This window comes from Ranitomeya imitator, chromosome 5, assembly GCF_032444005.1.
Source record: "Ranitomeya imitator isolate aRanImi1 chromosome 5, aRanImi1.pri, whole genome shotgun sequence".
In the NCBI taxonomy this organism is placed as follows: Eukaryota; Metazoa; Chordata; class Amphibia; order Anura; family Dendrobatidae; genus Ranitomeya; species Ranitomeya imitator.
The window spans coordinates 257,177,288-257,195,417 of NC_091286.1; the positions used below are offsets into that span (position 1 = coordinate 257,177,288).

At 44.3% G+C, this 18,130-nt stretch overlaps 1 protein-coding gene across 4 annotated transcripts in view; it reads right to left on the bottom strand.

The window, feature by feature from the left end:
- Positions 1-18,130, bottom strand: part of NCOA7 (nuclear receptor coactivator 7) — a 252,173-nt gene that overhangs the window by 64,927 nt on the left and 169,116 nt on the right. For 2 of the 4 annotated variants that reach the window (XM_069726086.1, XM_069726087.1), the window contains exons 8-10: positions 15,898-16,082; positions 12,762-13,612; positions 8,479-8,647 (exon numbers count right to left, since the gene is read on the bottom strand). In XM_069726086.1, coding sequence (XP_069582187.1) covers positions 8,479-8,647; positions 12,762-13,612; positions 15,898-16,082 — 1,205 coding nt within the window. Of the gene's footprint in view, positions 1-8,478; positions 8,648-12,761; positions 13,646-15,897; positions 16,083-18,130 lie in introns of all 4 variants that reach the window. The other 2 variants (XM_069726084.1, XM_069726085.1) reach the window with 1 other exon arrangement.

An 18,130-nucleotide genomic window follows, 5' to 3' on the forward strand; every position in this document is an offset into this window, starting at 1 on the left:
TGAAAATAAAAATAAAATTTTATTTCTCAAAAATGATTTTTTAGCCCAGAATTTTTTATTTTCCCAAGGGTTACAGGAGAAATTGGACCCCAAAAGTTGTTGTCCAGTTTCTCCTGAGTACGCTGATACCCCATATGTGGGGGTAAACCACTGTTTGGGCACATGCTGGGGCTCGGAAGTGAAGTAGTGACGTTTTGAAATGCAGACTTTGATGGAATGCTCTGCGGGCGTCACGTTGCGTTTGCAGAGCCCCTGATGTGGCTGAACAGTAGAAACCCCCCACAAGTGACCCCATTTTGTAAACTAGACCCCGAAAGGAACTTATCTAGATATGTGGTGAGCACTTTGAACCCCCAAATGATTCACAGACGTTTACAACGCAGAGCCGTGAAAATAAAAAAATCATTTTTCTTTCCTCAAAAACGATGTTTTAGCAAGCAATTTTTTATTTTCTCAAGGATAACAGGAGCACCGCATACCGCCGGAGGCTTGAGGTAATCGCCCGGCTGGAGCGTTTTGCTCGGACGGAGGAGGGGGGTGCCCTGCTGCTGGGCCCTGAGGGGCCAGATGAGGAGGAAGTCCCGCAGAGGCAGAAGAGAGGAGGGGAAGACACCCTCAGTGTGGTGGAGGAGCAGCTTTCTCCAGGGAAGATGCAGGAGACTAACATGTCACCTGCCGCCAGTCCAGTGCAGGCTAAGGAATCTGAGGGTGCGCAGCAATCAAACGTGGGGGAACCTACACTGCAGGACATTTTCTCAGTCGTTATACACTGCAAATCTGCCCTGGCTGCGCTGAACCTAAGGGTAGACGATTTAACAGTTGAAATGAAGTCCCTTAATTCTGCAATGCGTAAAGTGGAGAAAAGAGTGGAGGTGGTGGAGGAGCGCGTGGGCAGTGTGGAAGATCAGACAAATGAACTGTTGAAAAGAGAAAAGAGATACATCCAGCGCATTGCAGAACTGGAATTTAAAACAGATGACCTGGAAAACCGTTCCCGTAGGAACAATCTAAGAATTATTGGGGTGCCGGAGAAGGTGGAGAGGAATAATCCTACGGAATACATTGAGGCATGGCTCAAAAACTCGGTGGGAGGAGCAGACCTTACCAACCACTTCTCCGTGGAAAGGGCCCATAGAGTCCCCACTCGGCCCCTGCCGCCTGGATCCCCCCCTCGAGCTCTGCTGGCAAAAATTTTGGACTATCGGGAAACCCTACTAAGGAAGGCCAGGATCAGTGATGGACTGAGCATAGACGGAAATCGGATCTCCATCTATCCGGACTATTCGGCATCGGTGCAGAAACTGAGAATGAGGTTCGGTGAGGTCAAGAGGCGGCTCCGAGACCTAGACCTAAAATATTCGATGTTATACCCGGCTAAGCTCAGGGTGGTGGCGCTGGACCGTGTTCATTTTTTTCAGAACCCGGAGGAGGCAATGCACTGGCTAGATACCAATACTAAGAAAATTGGCGTGGATCGGAGCCGATGAGACTGACGCTGAGACTTCGCCACTCACTTGATTATACCCCCTGATGGTGATTTTTGAACTTGTTTTGTTTCTTTAGACAGAATGCACTCAAAAGTTTGAAACAGTGTGCTCGGCGGCGCAAAGAATATTTCGTGTTGTTGGCGGTGGGAGGGGGAGAGATGGACTGCAAGGGGCTCAGTTCTAGGTTGTATCAAGAGCTCTCAGTTCTCATACAGAGAAAGAAAGTTTGAACTAGTTGAATTCTATTGAGGTTTAGATGGGGAAGTTGGGGAAGGGGGATGGGAGGGGGTGGGGGGTGCCGGGGGAGACCTGAAGGAGACTGCTCTAACTCATTTTTTCTCTAGAAAATGGGAGGGGACGTTAATATTATAAGTTGGAATGTTAGGGGGTTAGCGGACGCCACTAAACGCGCGGCAATATTTCAGTATCTACTGAAACAGAGGCCCTCGGTGATCTGCCTGCAAGAAACCCACCTAGTGGAGGAAAAAGTTGATATGTTACAGAAACGGTGGGTGCGCAAGGCGTATCATTCGACGTTCTCTAGTTATGCAAGGGGAGTGTCAGTCTTAATTCACACTAATACCCCATTTGAGGAAGTTGAGGTTAAAATTGATACGGATGGTCAATACGTTTTGCTAGTGTGTAAAATCTTTAACCGTTTAATGTGCATAGTATCATTGTATATACCTCCGCCATACTCTGGAAGGAAGATCCAGGACATATTGGAGGCTATAAGAGGTTGGGATGGGATCCCCCTTCTGGTGGTGGGTGATGTAAACAATATAGCAAATGACCATTGGGACAAGAGTAACCACGCATCACAGCGCAGGGACGGTAATGACACTCCCTTTGGTAACTATCTCAGAGAAATTGGTTGGATTGATTTATGGAGGGTTCGCAATGCCAACACATATTCCTACTCCTGTTATTCGACTACATATGGCTCGATGCCAAGAATTGATGTCGCCTTGGGCAACGATAAGATGAACGTACTGTTAAACGGGGTGGAATATAATCCCAGGATTTTATCAGACCATAGCCCTGTTCAGGTCTCTCTAAAGTTGTCAGGTCAGGATGGTTTGAGGAGGGCGGGTTGGAAAATTCACCCAGTCTGGCTACAAATTTTGGACATGGCAAAGGTGGGGGTAGAGATAGAGGAGTTTTTCAAGATTAATGAAGGGAGCGCGGAATGCCGTGTAGTGTGGGACACCATGAAAGCATATTTAAGAGGAATTTTGTTTAGGGACGTCTCAAGACATAAGACAAGGACCAAAGAGCGGGATCAGGGCGTTCTAGAGGAGTTGAAAGCAGCAGAGGCGGCATTGGGGGAACATCGTACTAGGGAATCTCAGTCGTATGAGGGCAGCTCAGGGGGAGGTCGATCAGTTATTTTTGAAAAAGGCGGAGAGATTGAGGGCCTTTCAGAGAGACTTTCTACTCGGAGGGGGAGAAGGTGGGGCACTTGCTCTCGGTAGTGGCGTCCGCGCAAAGAGACTCTTCACATGTCTACTCTATTAAGACGGAGGAGGGAACGTTGGTTACTCAGGGGGGAGCAGATCCTGGAAGTGTTTAGGAAATTTTATGAAAAATTATATACGTCCAGTGTGGAGAGGGGATCCGAGGATATGGCGAGGTACTTGGAAGAAACTGATCTGCCCCGGTTGAGTGGAGAGGAGTGTGAATTATTGGAGGAACCGATTGGGGAGGAGGAATTGGGGGTGGCTTTGGCGGGTGTTGCGGGGGTAAGGCTCCGGGATCGGATGGCATTCCAGCTGAAGTTTATAAGACCTTGAAAGAAACTCTGTTGGCCAGGCTGGTGGGGGTGTATAATAGCTCGCTGGAAAGAGGGGAGTTGCCTTTGTCGATGAGAGAGGCTATAGTGGTGGTTATCCCTAAGGCCGACAAAGATCCACTGATGCCAGAATCCTATAGACCAATTTCACTCTTGACTGCTGACATTAAGATTTTGGCAAAAGCCTTGGCAAATAGGTTGAGTAGGGTGATAGACAAATTGGTACACCCTGACCAGTCAGGCTTCATGCCTAACAAATCAACGGCACTCAACCTGAGAAGGTTGTTCTTAAATCTACAAATCCCTTCGGATAATGTTGGCAAACGGGTTGTGGCATCTTTGGACGCCCACAAGGCCTTTGACTGTGTGGAGTGGAGTTATCTGTGGTCAGTGTTGGAACGTTTGGGGTTTGGACCTAGATTCATCTCATGGGTGCGGCTGTTGTACTCTTCCCCGGTGGCGAAAGTAAGGGTGAATGGCGTCCTCTCTGAGACTCTCTTTGTCTAGGGGAACTAGACAGGGCTGTCCTTTGTCCCCGCTGCTTTTTGCCCTGGCGGTGGAACCCCTTGCTGCGAAAATTAGAGGCTCCCGGGAGGTGAGGGGATTTATGTACGGGGATTCGGAAGAAAAGGTAGCGTTATACGCAGATGATATTTTGCTCTTCTTGGAGGACTCGGGGGAGTCCCTGACAGGGGCGGAGGCCATTATTGAAGAATTTGGGAGCTACTCTGGCCTGAGAATCAATTGGGAAAAGTCCAATATGATGTTAGTAGATGGGGATTATGAGAATAGTGTAATGAGGGAATCTCATACAAAGTTGAGGTTGGTGGATAAAATTTAAATATCTGGGGATTCAGATCGCGTTACCTCTGACGAGTTTTGAGGAACTAAATTTGGCGCCACTATTGCGGAAGATACGTATTAAGGTTCAGGCGTGGAAAAAGTTACACTTATCGGTCATTGGTAGAATAAATCTAATAAAGATGATTGTGATGCCGCAACTTCTCTACGTGCTGCACAACTCCCCTATATGGATATCGCAGAATAGATTTCGGAGGATTAGATCTTTGTTTGGCGAGCTGATTTGGGGCGGGAAAAGTCCTAGATTTAAACAGGAAATTCTACAAAGACCAAAGAGAGGGGGGAGTGGCACTGCCTAACCCATGGTTATACTTTTTGGCTTCACAATGTCAACATTTTAGGGGATGGGGTGTGGAATCGGGTTGGGAGCGGACACCCTGCAGTCTGAGGAAATTGATTGGGTCAAGGGTACTAACTGAGGGTTTGGAGGGTGGGCATTTCCGAGAGAAGGGTACTAAAATTCTGCACTATTAGGCTTATCCATAAGGTTTGGGACAAAGTTAAAGAAATTAGGGGTGTGAGGGCACTTACTATGTTTTCGCCCATATGGAATAATTGTCTTTTGCAGGAGTTTAGACAGATGGAGGGATTCCATGTTTGGAAGGGAGCGGGAATCTCTCGTATAAGCCAAGTCTTGCACCAAGGTAGAATTAAGAACTTCGAAACATTACAGGAGGAATTTCGGCTGCCCAGCTCTGAACTGTACCAATATAACCGCATCTCTCATGCATATCGGGCACAATGTAAGAGGGGGCCTATGGAGATCCAGGTGGATCTAATGCTAGATTTTATCCTCATGGGGGAAGGCACGAAAGGGGTGATCTCAGGAATATATGAATTCCTTCTATTTTCCTTTTTAGAGGGGCACCCTATCAGAGCCAGAGCGAAGTGGGAGGCAGACTTGGGGGCGATTGACGGCGATCAGTGGGACTCAATATTGGAATACGTGCCCAGGATCTCGATGAGTGAGCCTGGGAGGCTGTCACAGCTGTTGGTTATTCATAGGGCTTATAGAACTCCGGACATGTTGTACAAAGCTGGTCTAAGACCTAACTCCGAATGCCCTAGGTGCTCGCAGTCCGAGGCGGGTATCCTCCATATGATGTGGCAGTGCCCCAGGTTGTCCTCGTTTTGGATCGTGGTGCTAAATAAAGTGGGACTAACATACAAATGTTCGATACCACGGGACCCTCTGGTATGCATATTGGGTTACGTGGAGGAGATTGTAACTGATAACTCGTACAAAACAGTTATTGCGAGATTGCTGTTTATTGCCCGAAAGTTGATCGCTAAGTTTTGGATAAGGGTAGAGCCACCAACGAGAAGAGATTTCATGACACAAGTGGACTATATCGTGGCATTGGAGAAGAGCATTTATTCTAAAAGAAACAAGATGGACCTTTTCAACAAGTTGTGGAATCCTTGGCTCGAGTCGACGTGATCTGGAGATTGTTTTCTAGCTTTTGGGTACTCTGCCCCCGTGGGAGCAGTACTGACATGACACCTTCTTGTTCTTGGTTAAGGATAGACATTTGGGAGGATCGGAGTGGTTCTTGGTGGGTCTCCGGGGGTGGGGGGGAGGGGAGGGAGGCTGGTTTGGGATTAAAAAGTTTGTTGAAAATGCAGAACATATGTATGTACTGTTTACAGCAATGTAATCTACTTATATTTTTCTTACTGTTTAATAAAAATATTTGATTAAAGAAAAAAAAAAAAAGGATAACAGGAGAAATTGGACCCCAGTAATTGTTGCGCAGTTTGTCCTGAGTATGCTGGTACCCCATATGTGGGGGTAAACCACTGTTTGGGCACACGTCGGGGCTCAGAAGTGAGGGAGCACCATTTGACTTTTTGAATACAAGATTGGCTGGAATCAATGGTGGCGCCATGTTGCGTTTGGAGACCCCCTGATGTGCCTAAACAGTGGAAACCCCTCAATTCTACCTCCAACACTAACCCCAACACACCCCTAACCCTTATCCCAACTGTAGCCGTAACCCTAATCACAACCCTAACCCCAACACACCCCTAACCACAACCCTAATTCCAACCCAACCCTAACCCTAAGGCTATGTGCCCACGTTGCGGATTCGTGTGAGATTTTTCAGCATCATTTTTGAAAAATCCGCGGGTAAAAGGCACTGCGTTTTACCTGCGGATTTACCGCGGATTGCCAGTGTTTTTTGTGCGGATTTCACCTGCGGATTCCTATTGAGGAACAGGTGTAAAACGCTGCGGAATCCGCACAAAGAATTGACATGCTGCGGAAAATACAATGCAGCGTTTCCGCGCGGTATTTTCCGCACCATGGGCACAGCGGATTTGGTTTTCCATATGTTTACATGGTACTGTAAACCTGATGGAACACTGCTGCTGATCCGCAGCGGCCAATCCGCTACGGATCCGCAGCCAAATCCGCACCGTGTGCACATGGCCTAATTCTAAAGGTATGTGCACACGCTGCGGAAAACGCTGCGGATCCGCAGCAGTTTCCCATGAGTTTACAGTTCAATGTAAACCTATGGGAAACAAAAATCGCTGTACACATGCTGCAGAAAAACTGCACGGAAACGCAGGGGTTTACATTCCGCAGCATGTCACTTCTTTCTGCGGATTCCACAGCGGTTTTACAACTGCTCCAATAGAAAATCGCAGTTGTAAAACCGCAGTGAAATGCGCAGAAAAACTGCGGTAAATCCGCAATAAATCCACAGCGGTTTAGCACTGCGGATTTATGAAATCCGCTGCGGAAAAATCCGCAGAGGACCAGAATACGTGTGCACATTCCTAACCCTAACCCTAGTTCTAACTCCAACCTTAGTGGGAAAAAAAAAAAAAATTCTTTATTTTATTATTGTCCCTACATATGGGGGTGACAAAGGGGGGTCATTTACTTTTTTTTTATTTTGATCACTGTGAGGTTTTATCACAGTGATCAAAATCCACTCTGGAACGAATCTGCCGGCCGGCAGATTCAGCGGGCGCACTGCGCATGCGCCCGCCATTTTGGAAGATGGTGGCGCCCAGGAAAGAAGACGGACGGACCCCAGGAGGCTCGGTAAGTATAAGGGGGGGGGGGAGATCAGGGCACGGGGGGGGGGGGGGGCGTCGGAGCACGGGGAGGAGGGATCGGAGCACGGGGGGGTGGATCGGTGTGCGGGGGGGGGGTGGATCGCAGTGCGGGGGGGTGGATCGCAGTGCGGGGGGGTGGATTGGAGAATGGGGGGTGCGGACAGGAGGACGGGGGGAGCGGAGCACAGGACGAAGGGGAGCGGACCACAGATCGGAGGGCTGGGGGGGGGGGGCGATCGGTGGGGTGGGGGCACATAAGTGTTTCCAGCCATGGCCGATGATATTGCAGCATCGGCCATGGCTGGATTGTAATATTTCACCAGTTTTTTAGGTGAAATATTACAAATCGCTCTGATTGGCTGTTGAAAGTGAAACTGCCAATCAGAGTGATCGTAGCCACGGGGGGGTGAAGCCACCCCCCCTGGGCTAAAGTACCACTCCCCCTGTCCCTGCACGCCGGGTGAAATTACAGTTAACCCTTTCACCCGGCCTGCAGGAACGCGATTCTGCCATGACGCATACGCTGCATCATGGGTCGGAATGGCACAGACTTTCATGACGCAGCGTATGCGTCAAAGGTCGGGAAGGGGTTAAAGTCACAGAGAAAGTAGTTAAGGACCATCCTGATTGAGTAAAGTTTGTGGTGAGATTGCCTTCATGCTTTTTTTTTTTTTTTTTTTTTTTATGTGAAAAAAAAAAATAAAACAGGGGACTTCTCAAATGTGTTACTATATACTTACTGCAATGTACCCAAGTACATAAGCCATACAGATTAATAAGCAGAGCACCACATGAAGCCACCCTCTTCCCCCACAGGCCACCCCGTAGCACGAGCATATCAAAACTGAAAATACAGATTAAAGAACAACCACAGGATGGATTTAATCAAACAAGGTATCATTGTAATCAGTATAATGGTGCCGACCTGACACTGTAGGTTACTGTGCACAAGCCTGCTGACAGGTTCCCTTTAATGGACACAATAAATATGTCCAAAAGATGTTGAATGGAGCTAGGATTCAGTTCTTCGCAGAGTTTGATAACTCAAGGAATAATTTTCTGGGGCAAACTATGGAGGGTCCAGAAATTGGGAGTACATACATCACTTTAGGAGATGGGATACTGCTTTAAGCAGCTCCATGTGCTCTAGTTCATTCAGCTTTGATTATTCTTACACTAGTGATCACATTCACTCCTTGACTTTGATTTGTAATTCTTGATTTCACCAAGGAATTAAAAAGTGTAATGGATTCACAAAATACTGACCTCTCCTGTGGAACCGCAAACCAATATTCAGGTTGTTTTCTTTTCCTTGCGTACTGCTGCACCATTGCTGTCGTTTGGGTAGCAAAAGATTTCCTCATTGGTTTGCCCACTTTAACACAAAGAAACATAGGAGGGATCTTGCTCTTTTCTTCCTTAGATGGCAACATATCTGTGAGAAAAAAAAATTAGTTTAGAATTCATACTGGATTCTGATACCTAAATAGTTTGGTTGTAAATATAGCCTTATAAATCATAAAGTTGTGGGAGAGGACCCAAAGAATTCTAAAATATTGTTAAAAACATGTAGCAGAAGAAAAAACAAACAAACAAAAAAAAAAAAAAAATGGTAGCCTAATGTATGACATCAGCCACTGAATGGAATTGAATGTCATGTTACAGTTTTATCTGCATCTGCTGGGGGATTTCTACAGTACAAGGAACCAGATGTGATGCAGTGTGGACAGGCATACATTTTACAGTGGGGCAAAAAAGTATTTAGTCAGTCAGCAATAGTGCAAGTTCCACCACTTAAAAAGATGAGAGGCGTCTGTAATTTACATCATAGGTAGACCTCAACTATGGGAGACAAACTGAAAAAAAAAAAATCCAGAAAATCACATTGTCTGTTTTTTTAACATTTTATTTGCATATTACGTCACTCTGAGGCCCAGACTGCGCCGGCGCTTGCGCCGGCGCAGTCTATAAAGGCTTCGGACAGAGTGACACTCCCAGCGTTATATTATAGATATCGATAGATAGATATACATACATATACACGCACACACACACACAGTGGGGCAAAAAAGTATTCAGTCAGTCAGCAATAGTGCAAGTTCCACCACCTAAAAAGATGAGAGGCGTCTGTAATTTACATCATAGGTAGACCTCAACTATGGGAGACAAACTGAGAAAAAAAAAAATCCAGAAAATCACATTGTCTGTTTTTTTAACATTTTATTTGCATATTATGGTGGAAAATAAGTATTTGGTCAGAAACAAAATTTCATCTCAATACTTTGTAATATATCCTTTGTTGGCAATGACAGAGGTCAAACGTTTTCTGTAAGTCTTCACAAGGTTGCCACACACTGTTGTTGGTATGTTGGCCCATTCCTCCATGCAGATCTCCTCTAGAGCAGTGATGTTTTTGGCTTTTCGCTTGGCAACACGGACTTTCAACTCCCTCCAAAGGTTTTCTATAGGGTTGAGATCTGGAGACTGGCTAGGCCACTCCAGGACCTTGAAATGCTTCTTACGAAGCCACTCCATTGCCCTGGCGGTGTGCTTTGAATCATTGTCATGTTGAAAGGCCCAGCCACGTTTCATCTTCAATGCCCTTGCTGATGGAAGGAGGTTTGCACTCAAAATCTCACGATACATGGCCCCATTCATTCTTTCATGTACCCGGATCAGTCGTCCTGGCCCCTTTGCAGAGAAACAGCCCCAAAGCATGATGTTTCCACCACCATGCTTTACAGTAGGTATGGTGTTTGATGGATGCAACTCAGTATTCTTTTTCCTCCAAACACGACAAGTTGTGTTTCTACCAAACAGTTCCAGTTTGGTTTCATCAGACCATAGGACATTCTCCCAAAACTCCTCTGGATCATCCAAATGCTCTCTAGCAAACTTCAGACGGGCCCGGACATGTACTGGCATAAGCAGTGGGACACATTACATTACATTGGTCCCAGCTCTCTGCAGTTCATTCACTAGGTCCCCCCGCGTGGTTCTGGGATTTTTGCTCACCGTTCTTGTGATCATTCTGACCCCACGGGGTGGGATTTTGCGTGGAGCCCCAGATCGAGGAAGATTATCAGTGGTCTTGTATGTCTTCCATTTTCTAATTATTGCTCCCACTGTTGATTTCTTCACTCCAAGCTGGTTGGCTATTGCAGATTCAGTCTTCCCAGCCTGGTGCAGGGCTACAATTTTGTTTCTGGTGTCCTCTGACAGCTCTTTGGTCTTCACCATAGTGGAGTTTGGAGTCAGACTGTTTGAGGGTGTGCACAGGTGTCTTTATACTGATAACAAGTTTAAACAGGTGCCATTACTACAGGTAATGAGTGGAGGAAAGAGGAGACTCTTAAAGAAGAAGTTACCGGTCTGTGAGAGCCAGAAATCTTGATTGTTTGTTTCTGACCAAATACTTATTTTCCACCATAATATGCAAATAAAATGTTAAAAAAACAGACTGTGATTTTCTGGATTTTTCTCAGTTTGTCTCCCATAGTTGAGGTCTACCTATGATGTAAATTACAGACGCCTCTCATCTTTTTAAGTGGTGGAACTTGCACTATTGCTGACTGACTAAATACTTTTTTGCCCCACTGTAGATGCTCCATTATCCCCTTCACCATCACACTGATGTGTCTGGCTGTAGGACAACTGGATGCAGCAGAAGCCCACCCTGCAGTAAAACAAAATATCCCCAGCGTTTCCACAACTTGAAGAACTTTGCGCCAAACCCGAGCAGAACATAGAACCACACATTGGTTGTGTGGTCTTTCTACAGCAATGACTGCTCAGGAGCCTACATAAAGTGCTGCAGTGGGAAATGTCTTCAGTAGGATTCAGAATCATCCAAGGAAGAGGACGTCAAGTAGGAAGGAGTCAGCTTTCAGGATAGGGGATTGTGTCATGGTGTAGTTCCTAAGAAGCCATAGAAGAGAAAACCCCTTTTGTAGACAGGTTGCTGAACAGCACACTGCTCCACAGCCTTTCATTTCCTTGTTTAGGGGGCAGCGGGCACCCCTCCTAAAGTGATAATTCTGGTTCAGAAGCTTTGCCTTACTGCTGAGAAATTACTGGTGTTTCAGAGCTTGTTCTCAAGTCTGTTATCGCTATATGTACACAGATAACTGCCATGGAAAAAAAACTAAAACAACATGCTTTGTAAGCAGCTATTAGGAGAACTGCTCATGAAATAGTCTTTGGTGGAGGCTGGGCTATTCTGTATTTTCAGGACTCCAACAGATCAGGAGCTGAGCGGGAGGTGAGCAGCTGACTGCATTATAAAAATCAATGGGTAATGAGTTATTAGTCCACTTTTCAGCCCAGAACGTAGCTACTATGCCCAGAGTCAGGTTGAATATACAATATGCGATTGGTCATTAGTGATGAGCGAGTGTACTCGTTGCTCGGGTTTTCCCGATCACGCTCGGGTGGTCTCCGAGTATTTATGACTGAGATTTATCGCCTCAGCAGCATGATTTACAGCTACTAGCCTGCTTGATTACATGTGGGGATTACCTAGCAACCAGGCAACCGCCACACGTACTTAGCCTGGCTAACAGCTGTAAATCATTCAGCTGCCGTGTTGAAAACAATCTCCAAGCAGTCAAATACTCGGAGGTCTCCCGAGCGTGCTCAGGAAAACCCTAGTCATCATGCATAGCAAGAGAACCAAGGCAGATCGAGCACATGAAAATTTACAAGCAACTTGTCATTTCCAACTACAGCAATTTAATAACCTAAAAGAACAACCCTTTAAAGAGAACCTGTCAGCACAATTTGTAATATGCAGATTACATTGATACCTTTGGCTTAGAAATCCGCTTTGTTCTTTATCATTTGACTTCTTCTGCCAATTAGATTTCGGTGCACAGGGGCTGAATCTTCTCCCCATCTGTCAGGCCCCTCCGGTCTGTGAATGACCGGCCTCTTTTTTGAAATCTCAGCAGCAACCAGTCATTCACAGACCGGAGGCTGCAGAGAGGCCGAGGAATCAGACTGAGGAGAAAACCTATTTAGTAGAAAATGTCAAACGCTGACTAAAACAAAGTTGATTTCTCCAGGAAAAGGTATCAATGTAGTTATTATTCCAACCATGTCTTTACATTACAAAATCGCGCTGACAGGTTCTCTTTAAGAGCGTGCATGTAACCGTTGTACTGACTGGAGAGCCCATGACCAAAGTGTCCATAAAGAAAGAAGGGTTAATATATGGATGCAACCAAGTTGGAATAAATAAATTACTTTGTTAAAATTTTCCTAGAGCTTTTGCTAGCTAGATATTGCAAGTGCATAGGAGTATCTACACAGTAAGCCTACCTGTTACTAAATCTATGATCTAGATTTGGATCTGGTACTGCACTTCTTACCATCTTAATTACAGTAATTATGAATTGCGGCGCTGTGGCTAAAGGCCAAATTGTACAGTACACTAACCCCATCCTTGAATTTCATATGGTCCGTGCATACATCTTAGAAAATAATGCATTTAATGCCACTTGAAAATCTAATAAGGAGATCACAGTGGAAAAAAAGGAACACAATCTCACCTTCTATGGGTCCCTGCATTCTTTTCAAAAGCCACAGTTTTAGTTCAGACTCGCTGTCCATTTGGGTTTCTTTTTGGCTACTGTCTTCAGCTGAGCACGGTGACAGCGAATCTGGAGATTCCTCTGTGGCATGACCCGACTGCTGCTGTACATTCTCATTATTTAACGCTACCATGGTGGGTTCCTCATTCTGCCCTTTAGATATTAACCGCATGCAGGTGGAATCTTTTACTTGTAGCTTATCAGTAGCTGCAAAACTCTCGGAAGAATGGGATGTGCTCACTGTAGTTGGATTTAAACAAAGTTCTACGTTTTTGGTTTCGTCATTTTCCTTTTCACAAGTCACACCACCAATATTTATTCTCCCCAACAAGTCAGAGGTGAGCATCTCAGAGGTTATTTCTACTGTCCCATTGAAATTGAAATCTGCCTCCAAAGAAGTAGAGTTTGAAGTCTTGGAACCTTCTACCAAGAGAGTTACTGCATGTCTCGAGTCCTTACACATGTGGTTATCATTCTGCTGTGACAAAGAGTCTACCAACTCTATAAAGTCCTCTTCTACTGGAGAAGAAGCAGTTTTTTTGGTTTCGGAATCAAAAATTACGTTGGAAGATTTTTGTTCAGTCTCTTCTCTGATTGCATTATCAACATTCAAGTGCACTTTGGATAGGTTATCAGCTGTAGTGTTTGTATCTGGGTTTTCTTCACTGGCTACTTCTGCAGTCTCTTGCTTTTCTATGGTTCCTCCTACATCAGTAACCCCATTTTGCCTTTTCCCCTTGTTAACGGATTTGAACTTGCTGAATGGATTGATGTCTTTTTCAGATGAAAGATCTTCCCACTCACCAGGCCTGTACAGAGGACAAAGATCCTTGGGTATATCGCTGTTGACGGAGAAATGTTGGATGGGTGTGGAATGGTAGAAATGAAAATTAAAATAAATTAAAAATAAAAAAGTACAACTAAAATGTAACCAAGACAAAAATATACTTTAAAAAGAACAAAATAAGGGCATACAATGTAAAATGATGCCAAGCATAAAAACTGAAAACATGAACACAAAGTCACAAAACAAATTATGATAAATGTGCAGTGAATGACATGGCTAGTGGTAAAACATGCAACCAATAACTACCAAATATCATATCCGATTGATTAAAATCAAATATGGGTAGCAATAACCTTAGTACAAACCCAACAAAAAGTATAAGGGATGTAAATTTACAGATTAGTTTCCAACATATTATATAAAAAGCAAAGCATGTGAATCTCCCACCGGTCTGATATCAATAAAATTATTAGAAGTCACTTTTTTCTTTCAAGAATTTAAAGATACAGAAATTATTGATTAGCAAATTTAGGTTCTGTCAATTTATAAACCAAGCAGCAATGTGCTACAATTAGAAAAATCACTCTTTGGCAAATGTCTAGTGTTGAATTTTGGATATTCTTACAGATTTCTGTAGACTGGTAAATTATTCCCCCATGTTGTGTAATAACACACTAGTGATGCAATATTAGATGTTAAATTATGACACACTGCTAGATCACTCCATTTATGTCACAATGAATCCTTAATGGGAATCCGATAGCATGAATTGGTTACTAGCCAAATACGTTTTAAATGCCACCATGGACTAGGAGACTAGGATTTGTCCAATAGGCAAGTCTCCTGTGGGCAGCTCCTTGCCCTACTTCCCTCAATGACTAGGAGAGCAGGGTGGGGAGAAGCAGCCAGGAACCTGCCTCTTGGACTAGTCATCCTGCTTGCATCTTCACAAAACGGCTTTTAAAAGTATGTTTCCTCTGAAACTTGCATTCTGGATCATAACACGCATGGTTGAAGTAACAGAGCCAGTCTCAGATTCCCGCTTCCTGTAATTCAAATATGGACCAGCTGCCACGTTCTTTCATACAACCAGTAGAGATAATCTGCTGGTCAAAGGCAGTCATCGTTGATAAACTGCTAGCATATGATTAGTAGCCACTGCGTTGGAATGTGGTACTACTGCCACCAGGGTCGTACTGGCCCAGGCACTGACACCCGCTGGCATATTGGCCAGCAGCTGCCTAGGGCCCCCACTGCTCCAGGGGCCCCCCCAGCCTGTGGCGTGTCACTAACAGCGGCATTTATTTACACAAAAATCAAATCTCTATAGTAGTCATGCAACAGCAAACTACAGACTGGTTGCACCAATTTTTTTTTTTTTACACCGACTTCAGACAACTACCATCACATGACAGGTCAAGGTGTAGCCCGTCTGAGTCCAAGGCTGCATTCAGCATGGACTAGCTGGTCAGACATCCCCCCCAAAGAGCAAAATTGGCCAAACCTGACAATTTTCTGTATGGGCGTATCCCCACCTTCTTCAAACGTAATGGAAACAAGGACTGGGTATGCTGAATCGGAATTTTCAGTCCTTTTTACCTCAGTTGTGACAAGCCTCCGCCAAAAGGTGGAATCAAATCACGCTTAGCCAAATTAATGGATGGGGAGGGATAGCAGTTTAAGCTGTATCAGCAGTAGTGAATAGTGATGAGCACACATGCTCGGATAAGGTGTTGTCCAAATACACTCGTGTGCTAACCGACTATCTTCGAAGTGCTCGAAAAGTATGTTACAGACCCCGCAGCTGCTTGATTACCGGTTTGTCAGTAGTTTCAGACTTCCTACATTAGTTTACTATTTTTTATTGAGCACATAGCGAGCCAACAAGGAGATCTTTTTTCAGAAAAAGAAAATAAAAAAACCAATGTATTTTAAAAGTAAATCTAGGCAGCAGCTCCTGAGGCCAATTTCAGGCTTACAGAGCTACAGCATGTCCTATTTGTCAGTATTCTGCCACAGTAAACTACGGTAAAACGGATTTTCCTAGCAAATACACGACTATTGCCCTTTACTTATAGGTTGCAGTGCAGATTCCTATAGGGGATGCCCAACGATCAATTTTTTTTTTTCTTCTTTTCCCCTATAACTGGTGAATTAAAAAAGGTTACACAGTTGCAGAATACATATTATAAATTGTGAACAATTTTACAACAGAAGGAAGTCCCAAGGATTAAGATCAAGTAAGTTATCTTAGGATACCTCTATAATGCAGAATAAATTAAGGACAGGAATGTATTTGCAACTTACGATGGCAATGCATCTTTAATCTTCATGTGCGAAATGTCGCTATAAAGTGCAACAGATACCACTTCTTCCATGGGACAGATAAGTCCATATTCCTCACAGCCATTCTCAATTACCAGTGGATCAGATTTATGGGGATCAAACATGACATTGTTTGGAGTTACTATCATGACTCCACCAACAACACCCTGTGTACAAAGTTAACAAAATTATATTCAGTCCAGAACGCATGATTAAAGCCTGAGGGCAGCAAAACAGCAATTTCAATGAAAAATTGTAAAATAACTACACAACAGGAAAAAAAAAAAAAAGTGGTTTCAAAAGGCCACATTGCTCTTAATCGTGATCTAATTGACCGTTTGGCCTGACTTTTCCCATTTTTCTGTAGCATTTTGCACAATGTACCCTAAACAAGAAAGTTACATGGGCATGCTGAAGGAAAGTTTTCAATTTCAATGTATACAGCTTCTATAAATCAACTATTTACATAATCTTAATTTACTATAATTTTTTTGTATATCAAAGATTTTAAACCCCTCCCTTTGATGTGTGCTCCGGCGCCGAGTCCACATCTTTCCCGGCACATGTCAGCTGTTTTGAACGAATGACAGGTGCCTCTAAGGCACGGATGGAATCGCGATCCACCCGCAGCTGTTAACCCGTTAAATGCCACTGTCACTCGCTTCTGGTAAGCATGCCAGAACTCCTGCCCATTGGTGACCCTGTCATGTGATCGCAGGTCACCGATGGGTTGGCATGACAGCCAGAGGTCTCCAGCAGAGCTCTGGTTGTCACAGCTGGATTACTTTGAGCTCTGCCTGGTAGTCAGTGCTCACATTAAGTGTGAATTTCGGCTGCATACAGGTGATCTGATCATCACCGATCAGACAACTGCAGCTTCTAGTCTCCCATGGAGACTATTGAAGAATGCAGATCGTAAAAAAAAAAAATTAAAAAAAATAAATAAAACCGCCAGTTACATTTTTTTTGGTCGCCGCTAAATTGCAATAATGGGCAATCAAAAGATCGTATCTACACCAAAGTGGTATTAAAAACGTCAGCTCAGCGCTCATGCTTTCTGTAAAATCTGAGACAAGCCTTTATGTTCTTATTGCTCAGCAGTGGTTTTCATCTTGGAACTCTGCTATGCAGACGATTTTTGCCTAGTTTTTTTTTTTTATGGTGGAGTCATGAACACTGACCTTTACTGAGGTCTGCAGTTCTTTAAATGTTGTTGTGGGGTCTTTTGTGATGTCTTGGATGAGTCATCGCTGCGCTCGAGGTAATTTTAAGAAGGTTCACTACTGTTCCACATTTTCGTCATTTGTGGATTATGGCACTCATTATAACCTTTTACAGACAAAGACCTAACTTTGTTTGTTTCTCATCTGTTCCAGAATTTCTTTGGCATTATGTCTAGCTTTTGAGGATCTTTTGGTTAACTTCACTTTGCCCGGCTAGTCCCTTTAAAGTGGTTTGTTGATTGAGAACAGGTGTGGCAGTAATCAGGCCTTGGTGTGGCTAGGGAATTTCAACTCTCTTCCCAAAAATGTGATAAACCAAAGTTAAATAAAATGGGGGTGACTTTCACATAGGGCCTTGTAAGTTTGGATTTCTTTTTCCCCCTTAGTAAAAATCTTAAAACTGCATTTTGTTTTTACTTGTGTGATCTTTCCCTAATATTTAAATTTGTTTGGTGATCCGATACATTTAAATGTGGCAAACCTGCAAAAGAATAGGAATAAGGAAGGGGGCAAACACTTTCACAGAACTGTATATGTGACTGCCAGATATGCAGCTTCAGATACCATTATGTACTTATGGGCATGAGGAATGTGATAGCACCAGCTTTTACTAAAGGTACCTTCACACATAACGATATCGTTAACGATATCGTTGCTTTTTGTGACGTAGCAACGATATCATTAAGGAAATCGTTATGTGTGACAGCGACCAACGATCAGGCCCCTGCTGGGAGATCGTTGGTCGCTGGGGAAAGTCCAGAACTTTATTTCGTCGCTGGATCTCCCGCTGACATCACTGGATCGGCGTGTGTGACGCCGATCCAGCGATGTCTTCACTGGTAACCAGGGTAAACATCGGGTTACTAAGCGCAGGGCCGCGCTTAGTAACCCGATGTTTACCCTGGTTACCAGCGTAAACGTTAAAAAAACAAACACTACATACTTACCTTCAGCTGTCTGTCCCCGGCGCTGTGCTTCTCTGCACTCCTCCT